Source organism: Solanum verrucosum, unplaced genomic scaffold (assembly GCF_900185275.1).
Source record: "Solanum verrucosum unplaced genomic scaffold, falcon-dt-bn FXZP01000165.1, whole genome shotgun sequence".
Lineage (NCBI taxonomy): Eukaryota > Viridiplantae > Streptophyta > Magnoliopsida > Solanales > Solanaceae > Solanum > Solanum verrucosum.
Window position 1 is genome coordinate 3,066,528 of NW_026020340.1, and position 21,823 is coordinate 3,088,350.

At 35.6% G+C, this 21,823-nt stretch overlaps 1 protein-coding gene across 1 annotated transcript; it reads right to left on the reverse strand.

Annotated features, from left to right (window-relative positions):
* Positions 1-955: 955 nt before the first annotated feature.
* Positions 956-20,036, reverse strand: LOC125837133 (uncharacterized). The gene is made up of 9 exons (XM_049516276.1): positions 19,850-20,036; positions 18,973-19,021; positions 15,139-15,560; positions 14,916-14,964; positions 14,729-14,854; positions 5,703-5,810; positions 5,498-5,589; positions 5,261-5,414; positions 956-1,377 (listed from the first exon to the last, which is right to left on the reverse strand). The coding sequence occupies exons 1-9, from the start codon at positions 20,029-20,031 to the stop codon at positions 1,120-1,122; spliced, it is 1,440 nt and encodes a 479-aa protein (XP_049372233.1). The 5' UTR covers positions 20,032-20,036; the 3' UTR covers positions 956-1,119.
* Positions 20,037-21,823: the final 1,787 nt, after the last annotated feature.

Here is a 21,823-nt window from a genome sequence, read left to right on the forward strand (position 1 = left end):
AAGGTTCTATAATGGTTTAAAAAGAAATAGTTTGAAAGTCGTATCACCAAAATATTTATGGGCTAACACACATGTAAAACTAAGAAAATCACCTAAATCCTGTAAATTAACCCTAAATGGCCAAAATAGACTTTGAAAATGGTGAGACTGTACGTAATGTCCCCCAACTCGCTACGGAAGATTCCGTAAAGGTTTCAACAAGTAAAAGTCACACACTATAATAGGTAAAAGTTAGTGTGAAAACTCCTTACATTGGACGGTGCATAACTGTATATAAATTAAACCTCTTTCTAGTAGTAGTTTAGACATTATGAAAAAAAAAAAAAAAAGTTTCAACACTATGAAAGCATTTCAGCAAGTTTTTGGGAAAACATATCCTATATATTGGGTTAGCACAGCCATGAGCCAATATCAACGACATTACTTAGTATAATTCCACAAGTTGGGCCTGGAGAGGGTGATACATAGCTTTACTCCTACTTTATGAAGGTAAATCCTATAGACCCTAGACTCGAGAAATACTAACATACTCAGCATAATCCTACAAGCGGGGTCGAGAAGAGTGATGTGTATGCAACCTTACCTCTACCTTGGGTGAAGAAAAAGAGGTTATTTTTTATAGACCCTCAACTTGAGAAAAGAAATGGCTTCGCCCAGACTCAAAACGGGGACCTTGAAATAGTTTATCAATTTCAAAACCAAAGCAGTTTCAACAACATACCTCACGTAATTCCACAAAGTGAGGTCTAGAGAGGGTAAAGTGTAAGAAAACCTTACCCCTACCTTAGGGTAAAGAGATTATTTTTCCCGATAGACCCAACTCAAGGAAAGAACATTCCAAAACAATATAGAAAAAGAAATCATGGCAAAATATTATGGACAACCTAACAAATCATCCTAAATAGGAGTCATATAACAAGATAAAACAATAACTGAAGTAAAAAAAAACCCCAAATAATAACCACATGCAGTTTCATTAAAGGGTGATGCAATTGCCTCCTTTTTATAACACAAACTAAGTTTAGACAGCCAGCTAGTCAAAGTATGTACAAAAAAGCATTTTAGGCTAGTTTACAAAGGATGGACATTTACAAGATTTTTGACTAGTAAAGCTAGGTTTTACTCTAGTTCTAACTTGATTTCAGGGCCATTCTGAGCAACATTGTGGTCCACAGAGTTTTCAACTATCGAACCACCACTGTATCCAGCCACAAGCAACTTCTCAATTTTCGACTTCCACTCCGAGCCATCTTTCTCCGTTATCCTGTCATGAATAACTCTATCACAATACTTGAGCATCGTTCCCAGACCGGTGTTACGTATCCAACCATATGACATTAGTACCCTAGCTTCTCCTTCACTAAGATCTTTTCCTACCTGCGTGCATACAATGGAAGCATGAAAAAGTTTTCAAAGAGATAAGATTTGACATTGTAAGCAGAAAACAGGTAGGTAAAGTAAATGAATAATTTCGGACGTCGAGAGACCATTTGAGGACATTTCCACTTGCATTGTGAACATTTTTTTAATAGACTACACTCGTATAAATGTATATAATGACTTCCACAATGATTAAGACATGCATCAACTGAGATTTGAACATTACGAAAGGATCATAAGACAGGCCAGATCATAGGAATGTGGGAATCAGGGTACGGAAACAAAAAAGAGATCAACTTAAACATCACAGAAATTTGTTGTCTAAAGTCATCCGTGTTCAAGTGTTTCCTCAATAGATGGCGGTTTTCAGTCAATCTAGCAGCATATGCTCTAAAAAAACAATGTCCAAGTCAAGCAAATTTTACCTCATAATATGAGCCAGATCTGGAAAGCCAAAAGTTTTTCATATTTGCTTTACATGCAGTTACAGATAAAATATACAGATACAAGTTTATAACCGACAACAGATTTGTTACACCTACGACACATACAATAACCACCAAGGCAACAACTACTACTACGCCTCAATTCCAAGCAAAGCTTAAAACATGATCTCCTTTCATCTTGCTTCCAATCAACTAGATTATATGTTTTACCATAAACTAGGAGAGAGCATGACATTTTAGTTTAGGAGTAAACTTTGTCAGATTAAATTTTCATGCAAATCTTCCTATACAACAAACAACATACCCAGTGAAATCCCACAAGTGGGGTCTGGAGAGGGTGGTATGTACACAACATTACTGTACCTTACAAGGGTAGAGAGGTTGTTTCTGATAGACCCTCGGCTCAAGAAAAGCAAGAAGGAAAAGAGAATACAGTTCAGAATACTAGTAGCACCAACAAATAATAAGATAACTGAAGCAAAGGAAACAAATAATAAAAAAATTGAAGTATAAGAAATTAGGAGAAAAAAATACCAATACCATTGATAAGGGAAACTAGACAGTGCGACTACCTACTAACCTTCTACTCTGATCTTTGACCTTCATATCCTCCTATTAGGGTCGTGTCCTTGGTAAGCTACAAGTGTTTTAGGTCTTGTCTAATACTTTTTCGGCCTACCTCTACCTCTTATCAAACCCACCATAGCCAACCTCTCACATCTCCTCACTTGACATCTCCTCTTCACATGCCCGAGTCATCTCAGCCTCGCTTCCCTAATCTTGTATACCCACAATCAATGGAAGTCAAAAAAAGAATCTGAAGAGTGGAAAATGAAGTTGTACAACACCTGATTTGTTGTCCATGTCAGCGCAACTGATGTCCATGCTCATTTGGAGGTGTTCGATGTGCATTTTTGGCAAACATAGGTGCTTAATGAAACCTTCTACACCCTTATGGTGAAAAGAAAAAGCTTCCTACAAGATCCCATAAGAAGAATATACTGAATTCTTGTCTGTTTCCAAACCTAATCAAACCCCTCCCTGACTTTGCTTTCTAAATTTAGTTTTCCTCCCCATTTTCCTTCCATTCATTTCTTCTACTCCCATACTTCCAACAATAACTTCCTATCACGGTTAGGCAACTCAGCTGCAATTGATGCTTTTGCACTAAACATGCAAAAGATGGAACTTGTTTCTAAAAGATTTACTCGTTTCATCCTAAATTTCACTTTCAAAATCCCCTCACCTATTCAGAGCATTATCCTCCCTTTATCATTTCCGTTCTTCTTCCTTTTCTTAGGTCAACAAGAATTACCCCAAGCAAAAAATCATTTAGAAAGAGGTAGACCAGAGGTTGATCTTTTTTTCAATCAATAAAAAGGCAGACGGGCAACGAGAGACAAAATTGGCATTGAGCAGAAATATAGGAGAGATCAATCTGCTAGCTTCTTCTAACTTTCATCTTAGACAAACTTCAAAGAGAAGAACTTATTGTTACAGGATCATCAGCTAGTAATAAATCAGCTTAGATTTCCTTCTTGATTGTTCATCTTACCACATTAACCACTATGTAAGTTAGAAAATAGCATCTAGTTTAAATACTCATCATTATCAAACTTCAGCAAATAATAACATCTGTTTCAAGTTAATTAGTTGTCTTGTCCCCTCAATACAAAGCCCATCTTCAATTGAAGATTAACTGAAACCAAGTAGAAACAAGCAGAAGGGTCTCCAAAAGAGCCAAGGGAGTTTTATTAACATTGACGAGAGTAGAAACAAACAGAAGGGTCTCCACAAGAGCTAAGAGAGTTTTATTAACATTGACGAGAGTAGAAACAAGCAGAAGGGTTTCCACAAGAGCTAAGAGAGTTTTACTAACATTGACGAGGTGGACATAAATAGATATATATTGATCAATCGAACTCCTCTAACTATAAGGAGTTGGTCGAGAGATATTTTATGATATACATAAAACAATATGGTTTGAGTGATAGTTTATGATATATATAAAACAATATGGTTTGAGTAATTCTAGTAAAAGCAGACAAAGAACATGCAATGAGATAAAGCAGCTTTATGAAGTTCACCAAAGAATTAACATTAGCCAACCAGTGCCTACACCAGAGGCAAGAAATACTTCATTCTCAGCTACCTTTACATCTTCAGGTGATACAAGATCTCTAATGGCTGGAAAAACCAGTGAATCTTTATCATCTTAGACTTGTCTGGACTTACCCATATCTTAATGATCTTACCAATGTGAGGAAGTTCACCTTCCTTGTGCATGTATACAGAGTCATATAGAGCATATTCCACACCATCATAAATGCTTGATTCATAAAACTGCACCTCCCTTTTACCACCAATACATCTCTTTCTACCCCAGACAAATCCTACTTCCTCAACATTTTCTAGGACTGTCAAAGGTTCTACTTCAACTGCTATTACCTAGTCCATAATTTTCACCACCCACAGACCTGCTTCATCTTCCTATCGAGGTCTCTACTTTTACCACAGAGATTTAGACCTTGACAATCTATAACGACTGCTTACACTAAGATGATGGTGTTTAAGAGTTCCACCAATATGCTAAATCTTCTTCTAACTACAGGTTAAAAAGTTAGCTAGCTTGACAACTTCAAACACAACCCCTCCCTTTTCTCTCCTCTCTCTACTTTTTGGGTAAGTAGAAGTTAATGGTCGTTTTGGTTTAGACTATGGAAGTATGGAACTGTTCCCGTCGACTGTGACCACCTCATCTAAAAGTTCAAGCCGTTAGAGATAGAACATCTATGTTTATTATTTTAGGTTTGAAACTGCCCCGTCACAAGGAAAGTCTGGTTTTTTTCATATGCCAAGGACGTGGAAAAACTTTGTTAATGGTGGCAGTAACCTTTTGTCTACTCTAATACCATATTGAAACACTTCATCTAAAAGCTTAACTTGTTTAGAGATTTGAGCATATAATTATTTATTATTTTAGTTCTGCAACAGTTTCAAAAAGTTAATAACCAACATATAATGGTTACAGCTAAAACAGACGGCCTATTTTATCTAGTAACAAAATTCCAATCATGATAGCGGAAATGATTTAGCATGAATAAAGATTAAATCAACAAGTGATAACGAAAAACTTTGTTGAGGAGCAAGTCCAACAATCATCTACGCCCCCAACCTTTTTCACCTAAAATCCCAACCAAAAGGGGAACCAGGATTTCATATTAAAACTCATAAGAAAGAGAAGAAGAAAAAAAAAAGGACAAGGGACCATTATGGGGTAAAGTAAAAGCAACTATTTCTCACTTCAATTTGACGCCAAAGAAAGTTGGTAACAAGATTTTCCCTCCCCCAGGGGAAAAAGGGCCACAATAAATTTGGTCAAATCCACATCAGCAACATGAAAATGGGAACATTATTGCAACAAAGGTAAATACCGTCAGTGCTCTATTCTCGATTAGGTTGACTCTGCTATAGCTAGTGAGTTTCATAGCAGTTACCAATCGCCTGATTTGCCAATCAATGGTGGAGGAATCCACCAGTTCAAAGAAGTATGTTGCATAGCCATATTCAGGACGCTCCAGCACAATCCTACATGTATGTAAGTATAAATCTCGATGGATCCTGAAACACTACGAGAACTCTAGAACACAACGTGGCAGCCAACAACCGACCTGTTATGCCTTTCAAAGACAAAAATAAAAGACTGGAGATCTCGGCACCATCCCCATTCAGCAGGCCACTTCCGGAACTGTAGATATCGTGCCTAAAGTGCAATTTGAAAAAGATAAGGGCCAATACATATGAGATAAGATTGATACAAAGACATATTAAAATGAATATAGACAACTAGAGTTTGCACCAAATAAATGTCTATACCTGCTCAATGAGGGAAAACAGACAAGCTAAACAATAGCTAGCTTTTTCACCTTTTGTACGCTGGAGTGGAGCTAGCTTTATTAATGACTGCCGTTGGACGCAGAAAAGCTAAACAACAAGTTAACACAACATGAAATCAAATAAATGGATCAGTACCCTGATAAAAAGATAAAACCAGAAAAATTAATATATGTATTATTTTTTTTATTATTATAAAAGCACGAGAAACAATGTTGAAGGACCAAAACCACTTTAAAATATTGATCGACTTTTATACCATTTTAGCCTAATTCTACCCTATTTCAATTGATTGACTAATTTGGTGAGTAACAAAAAAAATCACATTGAACATAGAGTCTAAACAAATTCTACTACTAAATTTTAATTCCCAAACTACAACAATGAACAACAAACATAGTGTATGTGGTCCCACAAAGTGGGGTTTGGGGAGGGTAGAATGTACGCAGACCTTACCTCTACCTAAGTAGAATAGCGGTTGTTTCCAATAAACCCTCATTCAAGATAAAAAACATTCTAGAAAGAGAAGTACTGGAAATAAAAGTAACAACAGATTATACTAAACAACAAATAGTAGCAGAACAATACTACAACTATAATCAAACTACACGAAACAACAGATAATAACTGAAGTTGAAGAACAAGAAACAAGAGTAATACTACGACTTCTAGAATGGACAGCAAGACAGACAATACACTCCTACCTACTAGTATGGACACATTCCTACCTACTATCCTTCTACCCTAATTTGTGTCCTCCACACCTTCCTATCTAAGGTCATATCCTCTGTAACCTGCAACTGCAGCATGTCCTACTGTTAGACCTGTTATTACTAAGGTCTATATGTGTAGAAAGAAGGGTGAAAATAAGGCTTAAATGTAGTTGTTTTATTTATTAATTATTATGTAAATGTAATTCTAGTAGTTATCTAGCAATTAACTAGCAGTTTAGGTAGTTATTTGGGGATAAATAGTACTGGGAAGAAGGAAAAGGACAGGCAGTTTTTGGGTAAGGATTTCTCAGGCAGATTTGGAGGTTAAGGTTCCTCGAAATACCTTGAATGTTAGAAGTATTCTCTACTAACTATTTGTATAACATATTCTAACTATTTGTAGCAGTAAATATTAGTTGAAGTGTTGTTCCTACTTCTGTCTTGTGTTTGGAAGTTTACAGATTTATTGTTAGAGAGTTGTGGGTTCCTAACACCTACCCAATCACTTCTCCCCAATACTTCTTTGGTCTACTTCTATATTTCCTGAATCCATCCATAGCCAACCTCTCACACCTCTGCATCTGTGCATCTTCCTTGTCACATGCCCGGACCATCTCTACATCGCTTCCCGCATCTTGTCCCAAACCAATTAATTAAATAACCAAACCTTAACTATTCAGTCTAATGGAAAAACATTAAAATAAACATGCACTTCTACACCAACTTATCTTATTGATATGAACACCTACAAAAATATTTAAATAATTTCTTTACCATTTTCTTGTAATGTTATTTCAGTGGAGTTAAAATGAGAAACAAAAACTTAGTAAAATAAACTAATTTTGGGTAGCTGATTGTTTGAAAAATTTATGAATAAAAAATCTATGGCTATTAAATTAACACACACCAATTGATCCTAGATATTATCATGTTTATGACCAACAATTAATTTATATTAGATGTAATAGTGTATTTGTGATCATCATACCTTGGGGCTATCTATAATGGAAGTTAAATTGATTTGGTGTAAATATCCGGTGTAAAACTTTATCATTATTGTAAAATGAACTTGCATCCTATATATAAATTTTAATAAATGTAATCTGTTTCTTCTTCATAAACAATTAACTGAAGGTCTACGGCAAAGCACATTCATAGAAACTAGTAAGGACATAGGGCCGGTAATATGGCACTCTCTAAGGCCTAGACTACTATTTATCTTTTTTGTAGCTTTTTGCCTTTTTCCCTTAAAATTTCCCTTTCAACTAAATATACAAAAAAATGAAAGTCACGACTTAATATACAATCATTACTCTTACAAAAAAAAAATATTGTCGTTCCCTAATCCCTAAAATATTACAGTTGTTCCTCCTTGAAGAAACACAATTGTTCCTACAATTGACATGGTTTCAAAGGTCGGAGAAGTAGGCCTACTGCTTAGACTTTTAGCAGAAAATTGGTCACTCAAAAGAGCTAGTTTAGAGTTTTGCAAAATTTGGTAACCCAATGAGCCCGACCCATGATCAATTCATACAAAATGGGGGGGGGAGGGGGGCAAGTTGTTGAGAAATTTCTCTAGTTTCTTATCTCCGCAAAAGGAGCAAAGAGTCAACGCAGAGATAGAGCTAAAGCTTCTCAACTCCACCTTTAGCATATTTTGGTACATATGCTTTAGAGATTAATTCGTCAATGTTTTTGTATTGGTTGAAAATCTCTGGTTATTTTACTTAGTGTAACCATGTGCACGGCAGTTTGATTTTGTCTAATATGTAAACCACATCCAAAAGGGTCCATTAGTAGCAGGAGTGTTGTTAGCTGACATGGGTCTGGATTTGTTTCATTTTTTAACTATATTTCTTAGTTTCATGATGGAAGTGTAAATTTCATGAGTACGCCTAGAAAACTAAAATCATAAGAAGCTCATTAACAATTAATCTCAAAATACTAAAAAGTTAAAAAAGCTAACGGATACATGTTTACTGAATGGTTCTGAGTTTTTTCTTTTGCTTTAATCAGTGCAAAAGTGCCTTTGTCAAGATCTTCTACGGGTGGTAGCCAATGAGCATTTCTCAAATGGATAAAATAAATTTGAGAATGTTTCATACATAATAAAAAAAATTGCACAAAATTGATTTTGGTCTAGAAGTACGAATTGTAAGAACTCAAAACATTTACACTAAGCCTCCAACAAAATGCAACTGTGGCTGAAATGTGGACAGGCAAGGATGGAACTTACATCTTAGGAGGAACCTAAATGATTGGGAGATGGGAAACATAGTGGATTTCCATGATACAATGGCACAATTTAGTAATCTGACTAAGGGAGAAGACAAGGTTGTGTGGAAGATTGGCAGCAAAGGGGTCTTCAGTGTCAATTCAGCTTACAAAGACCTTAATCACTCAAATTCAAATGATAGGATGGAGCTCTAGCCATGGTAGATGATCTGGAGATCTAAAATCCCATACAAGGTATACTGCTTCACATGGTTAGTAGCAAAGGAAGCAATGCTGACACAAGAAAATATAAAGAAGACGAAGTTCCAATTGTGCTCAAGATGCTACTTATGTGAGGAACAGGCAGAGACAGTCAACCATCTCTTTTTGCATTGCAAATGGACAGATCAATTATGGAGAATATTCAACAGCCTTAGAAAGATCACTTGGGTGAAACCAAGAAACATAGTACAACTTCTAAACTGTTGGATCAATGTGGGCAATACTACAATAAAGGAGGAGAGATGGAAGATTGTCCCATCTTGCATATGGTGGACAGTGTGGAAAGAAAGGAATCAAAGATGTTTTGAGGGCAAGAAGAACAATCTGCAAAACTTTAAGATGAATTGTATAGTTCTTTATTATTTTTGGTGTAAACAGAAAGTTTTAGTACAGGCAGAAGAACTCTTTGATGTTTTAGACTATTTGTGACAAATAGCACAGATAGAGTCTATTAGTTTGTAATACTTTTGGAAGGGGGACTACGTTGATGTAGTATACTTGTGGATAAATAGATGAAAAAGTTACCATTCTCAAAACAAAAAAACATTTGGGAACTGATTATGAGAATTTTTCGGGACTACATTTCAATTTTGGCAACTGAAGTCACAATACGTAATGGTGTGGTTCATAAAGGTATGAGTTTGTTAGCGGGGATGGAGGATAGTAGTGGTAGTGAAATTAAGATGGACGGAGATGGTAGAATATGGTGGAGGCTGTCGTCATGGTGAAATAAAGAAGAAAAAACAGAAGTGGTGAAGAATGGAAATGGTTGTGGCGGAGGCAATGAAAAGAAAGAATACAAGAGTTATGGGTGAGGGGAAGAAAAATTGCTCGATAAAGAGTTTTTCATTTAAACGTTATTTCCACGTGTCATTTAATAATTTGTTGCTTTAGTGTGTGAGAATCATACTCATTATTTGTGAGGCAGATTGTCACTTTTGTTCTTAATTCATACACATCCAATAGTCTTCCCATGTTCAATAGGTAACACCTTTATATGAAGTGTCTAAATGAATTTTTTTGACATGTTTAGGGGGCCCTCGATTACCCTAACTTCTAATATCCCTCACTCAGATATCTACGTATAGTATTGGAAGATTTAGTTTGGCTCTATCGAAAGGACAAAATATGTATCAATTACTTTTCGTGATTTGAAATCCGAACTGTAAGTTTCTGACTATATAAGATCCTTTATTAATGGATTGATATAATCTTTTTTTCGCAATTGATTACTTCACATGACTGGGTTAGTTTCCTCACTTATTCTATCAAGATATTGAGTTTACGTATTTCTAAGTTGCTCGGACTTTTAACTTTTGGTGTCGCACCCGTGTCGACACGATATTGGTGTGGGTGTGGGATCCGTGTTCGATTTAGTCAACCGATTTTGGATACTTTGACCAAAATCGATGGGGAAAGTCTGGATAGTTTCAATGATTTTTGTAATCAATACAAAAACTAAGGTGAAATTGAAGAAATGGAATACCATTTATATAGAAATTTTTGTCACTCCTTATCCTTTAATCTCCTTCCAAGATCTCCTCAAGTTCTCCACATAATATCTCATAATTTAAGGTTTAATAACTCTATTTTTGGATATTTTAATTATTTTTAGGCGAATCCCCGCACCCGTATCCATACATGGATTCATATCCCCGAATCTTAAAAGTTAGATCATGAAGGATCCGACCTCTAGATCTGCACCCATATCGGGCACCTGCACCCAAGTCCGAGAAACTTAAGATGTATTTATAATGATTAATTTTGGTATTTACTTTGAATTTCGGTGAGGGGCATTGTGTTCATCGAGATGAAAATTTAACTTTTTGCAAAGTGTTGTGACCGATGGAGTGAGAGATTGATGTGGTATTTTGCTTGGGAGTTGTTTCAATAATTACAGCGGTTTCATTAACTCGACTCATATGGTTTTGCTATGGTTTGGTAATTATTTTGGTAAATTCAATATTACTTTGTCTCAACACAAATAAATTCTTACTATTTTGCGTTTTGACGAATCTTTATATTGGTTTTAATAGACCAACGTATATCTTTCTGACATTGAATCTTATTATTATATCTCATTTCCTTAAATCTTTTTCCTTTTATCTAAATTTCATTTCCTTCACATTCATAATTTAAATTCCCGTCAAATATGGTGAGATATATTCATAACATGTCTGCTCTTAATATCCATTAAATTCTATCACTTAATGTTGAGTTTGATCCAGACCTTAACCTTCTGTCAATAGTAGAATCTACCCATCTGTAAAGCTTTCAATGTCCCTGTGATGATTTTTTTTTTTAAAAAAACAATCCTTTCCCAGTGAACTTTCTAGATATCTTAGAATCATGTAGACCACTTCTTGGTGCGCTTCCTTGGAGAGTGCATAATTGACTGACTAAGCTTACAACAAAAGCAATATCAGCCTGAGTGTGTCAAGTAGATCAATTTCCCCTCTAGTCTCTGATATTGACTTTGGTCAACTGAATTTCCTTCTTTATTTTCAAATTTTATATTCGGATCAATAGGTGTTTCAAATGGACGACAACCTCTCATCCCTATCTCCTTTAGAAGATCTAGCACATACTTCTTTAGTGACAACATAATAAATTCTTTTGATATCGCTACTTCCATGCCAACAAAATATTTCAAATGACCCAAATCTTAGATCTCAAATTCTGAGACCAACTATTTTTTTTGAATTCTTCATTTCTGACAAGTCTCTTGTAAGTATGATATCATTGACATACACTATTTAGAATAGTTGTCTTCCCCTCAAGAGAATGTCAAATGACACGGTATGATCTGCTTTTCCTTGAGGATACCATTTGTTTTTTACACAACTGAGTAAACCTCTCATTTTCTTCCCTTTTTCATTGCTTTTATGATATCCTTGGGACACTCTCATTCATCATTATAACATTCATCTAATTCTTGTCATATGAAAACCATCTCATTATAGTAAATAGTAATACCTCTCCCCTTGCCTAGCTTTCCACAATTTATTTGTTAACTAAAAAATCTGAGAGACATTTTCTACATCAGAATAAGTCTCTCTAACAACCTCCCAAACATCCCAAGTAGAGGGAACAACCAAATATGGTTTACCTATGGCAGGTTCCATGGAGTTTAGTAGCCAAATGATTACCATCGAGTTTTCTGATCACCAGGCGATCATTTTTGGGTCTCGTAGTTCAGGCATTCTCGTTTCTCCAGTTAGGTGACTAAGTTTTCCTCAACCATCAATTGTCATACGGACAGATTGCACCCATTCCAAATAATCCTTGTCCTTCGGCTTGCGAGAGGTAAGTTGAATAGACAACTGAGAAGAATCGTCGCTTCAGTTTGTTGTTGTCTTGGTCGGAACTTTGTTAACGGAACTCTCGGAATGCCGCTGGGTGTCATAGCCGAAAATGTTGATTTAGTCATAAGCAACACATGAATAAAGCTGCTCTGATACCATATAAGTTTTGGTACCAAAATTGTACATTCATATTCATCGTACAAATTTATAGTAGAGAAACAAACAAACTAGCAATCTAATCCCTAGATTCTAAGTGATTTGAGAATCAAGGGATTATTTTATTTGATCTAATTTCCTAAAACAGTTAAATAACATATCAGATCTGATTTCATTGTTGTAGGGGGTAACGTCTGCGTACATTCTACCTTCTCAGACCCCCCTAGTTTATGGGACTTCAGTGGATATGTTGTTGTTGTTGTTCTTTTAATGACTGAATGAAGTGGGGGCAAGATCACTAGTAAAATAAAAAAGAAAGAACCAGCAATGAACTAAGTGCGTTCTAAGACAGTCCGGTGCAAAACTATTTCAAAATAGCCTATTGTAAATAGTACGAAGGGAATACATGGGGTTTCAAGTTAAACCTAGGTAGGGAAAAGAAAGTTAGGTAATTTTTCCCATTTGCCTAAGCTCAGAGTTACCCGGTACATATATTGGTGGGAGGTAGCAGCTACCCGGTGAAACAAGCGAGGTGTGTGCAAATTGGCTAAGGAACCACCGTCATAGTATGAAGGAAATAGGGGGAAAAAGTGTGATCCACTAAAAGTTGCAATAGCACATAAGGTAAAGAAGGGGAAGACATCAGCAACCAAACCCCAACTAGTGTCGCCCAGAACACACCCCAGTTCCGATGAGATCTACCCACGCGCCAGCGTGTGAGCATTGTTCCGGCCACCTTCCGGCAAGTTTCATTTTTCAAAATACACTCGCATGTTGATTCCAATACTATTGATCCAATTTCCACCTGATTCCAACCACTTCCTGTCATCAGATCTGATTTTCCAGGCGACTGATAATTTTTCCCACTTCTGGCGATCTGCCTTTTCTAGCAGGGTCGCCTTGTGATTCCAAGCAAATCTATACCTGCTACACTATTTTCTGACCACTTTTTGGCGAGGCTGACACTGCTCCGCCAATTGGGCAGGGTCGCCCTCTAATAGACAATCAAATTCTAGATATTGTGTTCTAGTCGGGGGGAAATTTGGTGTCTTGAAAAAGTAAGAAACAAAATGTGGTTGGTAGATCTAGTGCAGAAGCAGAATATTGGATTTTAGCAGTTGTGGCATGTGAACTCATATAGATCAAGCAACTATTGAAGGAGTTGGAATTCGGAGAGAAAAAAGAAATGGAACTTGTGTGCAATAGTGAAGGTGCACTTCACATTGCATCGAATCCAGAGTTTCGAAAGAGGACCAAGCACATATGAGATTGATTGTCATTTTTTAAGAGAGGAAGTACTCTCAACCTCTCAGTAGACATTATCACAAGGTTTGTGCGTCAAGTGATCAGCTTGCAAACATATTCACCAAGTCCCTAGCCGATCCCCGAACAAGTTATATCTATAGCAAGCTTGGTACATATAATTTGTATGCACCAGCTTGAAGGTATATAATAGGTAGCCTAATTTACTCTTATTGTAATTAGGTATTGATTTGCATAGATTTTCTTTCCTTTTTTAGGACATGTAAACTCGGTTATTTAAACCCCCAATAGCTTGAGGGAATAATTAAGCCGAGTTCCCTCTTATTTTCTCTTCCATTTCAGAATCCTAAAGTCTTGATGATCACTTCGACAGTTTCGTTAATTGACATGAATGACTTCAGTTCACAAAAGAAAACAAAAGGTTTACAGCTTAAAATCACTGCTTCACATTAAAATATATCAAAATGCATTTGATTCTTTCTCCATGTCTATCGCTTTATTTATCTAAAACACACCTCTCTCCATGTGATCCCAAGCTAACATTTGGCATAGCATATCATATGAAAATTGAAGCAGAAGTTGTAAACTAAAACCATAATTAAATTAGATTTCAAGAATAAGTCTATTACAATTGAGTACTAATGTCTGAAAGCCTCTAAACTGAATCATACGATTTGTGCAATAGACAAATAGTAACTTCAATTTCAAATTATTAACTCATAACTCCATGATTTCGACATTCCAATTGCAAAATATCAATCCATATCCTGAACCCACAATGATCAATAATCAACTGCCAATCATAAGCAAGCATGGCAGATAATCAATAATGGTAATTTCGACTAGTAAATTATTTGAGAAAGGACAATCATTGATATGTAAAAATATCACAGCTAAGAGACTCAAGAAGGGCCTAATTCCTGAACTAACCATCAGTAACATTTTCCGGATCATTGAATGACTAAAATCTATTGCATGCTTCAGCAGGAAACAGGTAATCCAGACAATTATGAATGTAGGCAGCTTTCCTCCTCAATTAGTGACAAGAAAGATCATGAGCACATGTATGGCATACCTTAGATATAACAGCTTGAAGCTCTGAGAAGTTGTCTTCAGAGGACAAGTCATCAAGAGGCTCATTACTCTCATTTTTCCCATAAAGCTTCATCTCATCGATGCTTACACCTTTTTCAAGTAATACCTGCAAAGATCGATACTATGAGCCATCTGATTTTTAACTAGGCAATTTGATGGGAAAATACCTGCAAGAGTCCAGGAGCATCTTCCTCCATTGCTGCTTGAACTGAATCTCTGCAGTTTGTAGGAAAAAGATATGGATTAAATGTGTACAGTATACGTAAATACATACACATACATGTGAGCATGTGTCTGTTATGGTTCCGGTGGCCATCCATAGTAAATGCAGCCATATACAAATTGATATATACATATATAGAGTAAATAGTCAGCAAAAAGAAATTTTACGTGGCAGTTTTCCTTTGTTTCCGTGGCGGGCAAACTTTAAGTGGTTTCACTGGCACAGCTGAAATGGGTGCGCAATCAGAGACAGAAGAAGCTATTTCGCTTGAGCACTCTACAACTCTACCTATCTTGAATGAAGGAGCCCTTCTCTTAGAGTACAGCTGCATCCGCTCTGATAACGCCATATTATCCAGTTCGTCTTCAGTAAACTCATAGGTAATTCCAACTCCACTTTTCACCCTAACCATGCTACTATTGGGCAAATTACCCATTTCATTCTTCACAGTAGTTTCAGCCATATTGTTACCCGCAGGTTCAACCTTGACACGTACAAGGTCCGATAAAGGAGAACTAACTTTCTTTTTCCCAGCACTATGAGAAATCTTGTCATCCATGCGTACGCTGGAAAAAATGGAAGGGTTATCCTGCACAACATACAGAAATTGGCAACTTCTTCAGTTGACTTATTAAAAAAGGAAATAACAAGATATGGGCAGGCAGTAACATAACTGGCATTAAATTCAACTTTTCCTTACTCTTCTGGGAGAATATTGTCCAACAAAAAAGCAGTTCAGTGTGGAAAGATACTGGTAAATAAGTATTTCCAGAACTATTAAAAAGACAATTTCCATAGCTTCTTCTCTCCGGACCAAACATCCATGAGAGATAAAGAGAAAGGGAGAACTATTAAGCTAATGGTGTTGTTTTCCTTCAAGGAATGCAGTAAATCAATTGAGCCAAATAATCACATAGGAAAATCGCATAGCAGACTAACATAGTTATGTAAAGATGTTCTGAAACAAATATAGGATTCAACCTGCTGGATTTGAACCAGCAACCAAGAGGGATGTTCCCCTGCTCTTCCCTGAGCTAAGGTCGAACATATACCAACTTTCATGGCCAAGTTTCAAGGAGAATTGCCTTAGTTGCAAGATGTAAAAACATGATTATGACAGTGGAAAAAAGAACTTACAGAATATTACTAATTACTTTTATTGCTTATAATCCAGCCCAAAAATTATTACCCCGAGAAGCTAAAAAAAAATATTCTCCGAGTACCTAAAAATTGTAGCATATTGTTCGCAAACCTATGTCAAGGCGGCTGAGCATAGATAAGTAGCAACAAGATTTAGCACAGCCGTGGTGTGGAAATATTTTGATTAAGCATAAGAACTTTGCAGTCACGCATGTTGAAAATACATATTTCTGGTTGAAGAATCAATTCAGAACACATTTTTTGAAGGTAATATTATATGAATCATCAGCATGAAGCCATATATACAGTTTGAAAAAGAGCAAAATCCCTCATTATTCGTCTTACAAGGATTTTGCAACTAGTATGGATTCAGCTTCATTTACATAGTTTTCTTTATCTTTTTCTTTTTCTTTTTAAAAGAAATTACATAGATTTCAGTAACAAGAGTGTGCTGGCCACTGGTTACAAGAGGGTTAGATTACAGAAAGTGTAATGAGCTAAGAAAGTCAATCATGGCATCCATGGCATCTACTATAGCCATGTTATACCAAAAAAATAAAAAAGATATACATATGTGTTCCATACTAATTAGAGATCCAGCTTTTCTCTAAGACCCTTGCATTAGTTTCTTTCCAATAACTCCACCATATCACTGCTGGCATGACCTCTGACTCTTGGATGCCAACATTGCAATAACTCTTTTGTTGTCCTTGGCATTGCCAAGTAAACTACCAAGACGCTAAAAATGGGGAAACTCCATATCCCTGAAGTAAACTGACAGTGGAGAAAGTGGTTCTTGATGTCCCCTACCTGCTTTTCACAAAGCAAACACCTACTGCATATATTAATTCCCTTTTCTAAAGATTATCTTGTGTAAGACAAGCTCCTTTTGCATCAACAAACAAAACATTACACCTTCATAGGAACTTTTATTTTCTGAAACGCATTTCCAAGGAAGGCCTAAATAATTATTAGGGAAAGAACCTACTGATGCACCTCAGTATACCAGCATTTCCAGTATGCTTCAGACATCATTAACCCAATAAAGAACACTCTTGGAATTATTGATATGGAGCAAGAGACTGCTTCAAAGATCAAAGGAATCGCATGCAAGTAAAAAATTTTCTCTCTATTAGGCTCACAGAAAACCAGAGAATCTGCACAAAAAAGGTGTGACGTGCACTTTCTCCCTGAACCTCAAACTTGGATTAATACATTTATTGCATCCTTGCATGCCGCTACTAACATTCTACTAAGCCTTCCATAACAAAGGCTTTAAAAAAAATAGAGAGAGGCTTTCCTTGTCTGGATAGCGAAGAAACCTTTGGGGGAACCATTGATGATAAAGGACAGCTTGACTATGGAAATGCAGATGGGAATCAGTTGATCCATTTTTTCCCAAAACCCATTGACATTTAAACATGTTGAAATTCCAGTGCACATTGTCAAACACTTCCTTAATAAATTTTTCTGGATAGCGAAGAAACCTTTGGGGGAAATATTGATAATAAAGAATAGCTAACTGTGGAAATGCAGATGGGAACCAGTTGATCCATTTTTTTCCCAAATCCCATTGGCATTTAAACATGTCGAAATTCCAGTGAACATTGTCAAACACTGGCTTAATACCTAATTCACACAAGATACCTGGTTTTTCCTCGGAGTCTAGAATCAAGGCACTCATTTGCAATGAATGATGCATATGTAATCTGCCTTACCCTCATAAGGCCAACGGGGTAGGTGACACTAGTTTACTTACTCATAATAATTTTAAGTTTATTAGCAAGAAGTTTGGACACAACTCTGTACAAAAAAAGGTGTGTTACGTTCATTTCTCCCTGATCCTCAGACTTGAAGTAAAACCTCATTTCATCCTTGCAACTCTGCGCAAACATTCTACTAAGGCCTTCCATAACCAAGGTGACATATATGAAAGAGAGGTTGTCCTTGTCTTAAACCTTCCTGGGTAATAAAGAAACCTTTAGGGGATCCATCGATGATGATGAACGGTTTTACTGTAGAAATGCAAAAGTGGATCCAATTGATCCATTTTATCCCAAAACCACTTGCCTTAACATGTTGATTAAGTGTCAAACGCCTTCTCAATATCCAATTTACACAAAATACCTAGTTTTTTCTGTCGAGGACTCGAGGTCTAGAATCAAGGCACTCATTCGCAATGAGTGATGCATCTGTAATCTACCTTCCTCTGGCAAAGGCTATCAAGGAAGGGCAGACCAGCTACTCACAACAATTTTAAGGTTGTTAGTTAAAAGTTTAGACACCGCTCTATAGAAGTTACCAATCAAACTTATAGACCTATAATCCTTCACCTCCTTTCCTCCAGCTCTTTTGGGGACTAACACAATATAAGAGGAATAGGAACTTCTTTCAAAAAACTCATGGAAGTGAAAAAATTTATTGCCCTAATTAGATCTTAACATTTATTGTAGAACCTATAAACCCATCTGGTCCCAGTGCTTTGTCCCCATTACATTCCCTGATCACCCACATAATATCCTCTTCATCAAATAGTATTTGCATTCACATACCTTCCTCCTCCGAGATTGCAGGCATGTTTTCTATAGACCACTCTGGTCTCCAATGGTTAGAGTTAGTGTAGAGTGCTTCATCAAAATTTAAAGTTGCATCTCTACCATCCAACCTCATTCTCCAAACAGTACTATTAGATTCTAAACTTTCAATAGTGTTGTGTCTCTGGTGAACATTGGTCATCTTAGGGAAGTAATTTGTACTCCTATCCCCTCATGTGTGCACAATAAATTAGTCAGTCAAGGAGGCCTTTACAAGAAGTCAGTCAATTTAAGGACTGATAAAGAAATGAATATTGGGATTAATACCTGTGAATCACATTCATCTTCCTTTTTCACAACGGTATCAACTGAAGACCTGCACATGTTACCACCAATGTTAAATGCAAAATGTACGCCACTTTTTTCAGAAAATTTTGTAAGGATTGATAAAGAAATGAATATTGGGTCAAACTCAACCCTAAAAATTAGTTCAAGAGGTGAGGATTGCCCAAGCCATATAAAGAGATCAAGTCCCCAATCCCTAGGCCGATGTGGGAGACTCGACACCCCCACCTGCCAACCAGAGCGTGAACAATACAAATGGGGACCCAACATCAGTGAAACAAAGAATTGGGATGGGTTCGACTCTAAAATCATGATAAAGAAAATGGACATTGGGCCTAACTCAACCCCAAAAGCTAACTCAAGAGATGAGGATTGCCCAATCCATATAAAATAGTGGAGTAGGTAAAAACCACGGATTACAAATATTATGCTTTAATTTTATTTCACTTACAAAATTGTGAACATAACACAATAAAACAGCTACAAAAACTCCCATTTTTTTTATCAAGTTCCATTTCTTGAACAGTATCTCTGCTTTCTCTTCCCTGAATTTATTTCCGTGTTGTTATATACCTCCAAAACTATGAATTGAACACTAAAAAACACTACAACAGTTCTTGTTTTTTTAATAAAAATCCATCTTTTCCAGCTGTACATCTTAATTTTCTTTTCCCTTTACTTTCTACTTCCAAAACTGCAAACTAAACACAATTAAATAGCCAAAAAAAAACCATCTTTTGCAGGAATCTTCTTTCACTATTATTTTTAAAACTGTAAACTAGCTCTATTTCATCAAAATTGATTCCCAAATAGAAAATTCAACGCATTAAACTTAATTAAACTGGAAAAACAAACTCACTTCAACACTTGTGCAGTCCCTTGAGTAGAACGGCCACTGGAAGAAGCTTTCGCACCGGGCTTGCTCTTGCCCATCAGTGAGTTCATTCGCTGTCCGAACGGCATCCGATCAATCTCTTCCTGCGCCCACTCTTCCTTTTCAGCCTTAGCGATCGCAGCATTCATTTTTGCATAACCATCCATAGCTCTTCTTTCTACATATATAAAAAAAAAAAAAAAAATCGTTGTTTTTCTAGGGTTTCAATGCACAAATGAATTTTCCATGTTTATACAATCAAATGCACAGGAAAAATGTGAAGAATTTTACCTTTTTGCAGAGCTTTTTTTTGGTTTTTTGTGAGAGAATTTTGTTGCAACAGAGATGAATGAGAGAGAAAATGGATTTTGCAAACGTTAAAGGTATTTGGCGCTATTTTTCTAATTTGGGCTTTAGTGGATCGAATTATTTTGGGCCTTTTTGTCCCGGGTCGATCGGTCAAATACGTAACTTATCTCGACAAAAAAAATTATGTTGTGTAGTTGTTTATCGAAATAATAGTTGATAAATGTATTGTTATTATTTTTTGTATATGTAATTTACTCAGACAAGGATGGTCTTGGAAAAAAATTAGAGTTTTGTGGATGGAAGTGAATTTTTTCTCAAAAATTGGTCTATAATTGGAAAAAAATTTAAGACAGATTTTTAAAATATATGGTCAAATAAATATTTAAAGATAGATTTTACAAATTTTGATTAAAAATTCACAAGGACAGTCTTGGAAAAAAATTAGAGTTTTGTGGGTGGAAGTGAATTTCTCTCAAAAGTTGGTCTATAATTGGAAAAAAAATTGAAGACAGATTTTCAAAATATATAGTCAAACAATTTAAAATATATGGTCAAACAAGTTAAATGTATGGTCAAGTAAATATTTAAAGATAGATTTAAAAAAATTGATTAAAAGTTCACAAGGACAGTCTTGGGAAAAAATTAGAGTTTTGTGGGTGGAAATGAAATTTCTTTCAAAAATTTGTCCATAATTGGAAAAAAAATTGAAGATAGATTTACAAAACATATGGTCAAACAATTTAACATATGGTCAAACAAGTTAAATATATGGTTAAACAAATATTTAAAGATAAATTTACAAAATTTGATTCAAAGGTCACAAGGATAGTCTTGGAAAAAAATTAGAAGTTTGTGGGTGGAAGTGAAATTTCTCTGAAAAATTGGTCCATAATTGGAAAAATATTGAAGACAAATTTTCAAAATATATTGTCAAACCATTTAAAACACGTGGTCAAACAAGTCAAATGTATAGTCAAATAAATATTTAAAGATAGATTTACAAAATTTGATTAAACTTTCACAAGGGCGGTCAAACAATTTAATTCACAATTCATTACCATTGGTTTGGAATTAAAGGAAATCAAGGGAAAAAGGAGGAAAAAATGAATGAGAAAGCTAAAGAAAAAAAGACTTTCTTTCACCTATTAAGATCTATAATATTTTCGATTTGAAATTCTATATAGTGTCAAGAATGGCATGAAGAGTGATTCACTCTGTTTATAGTGTGTGAAAGCTAGAAAATACGCCAAAATGATATTCATGGGACATTTTACATTATTTTTTATTTGTTATTGTCTAGTTCTTCTTTTCTTAATTATTTTTTCCTTTTTCAATTCTCTACATCTTTTGTTAATTAAAGTGTATTAATTGATTGAAACTTACAACCTTAAAATATTAATCATATTTTAATTTACTCATATTTGAAACTTGGTACTAAAATAAAACAGAATACTGTCATGCATTAGAAGAATTATGTTTGAGCATCAAGATATGATGCAAGTTGCAAGATGTCACAGAATACTCCACAAGTTGTCACTTTAATTAAAGAGAAAAAAAAAACAAAAAAGTTAAAATATACGAAATTGAATAAAAATGTCACTCCTGACAATACTTTGGTCCAAAAATACTCATGTTGTTAATACTATGGTC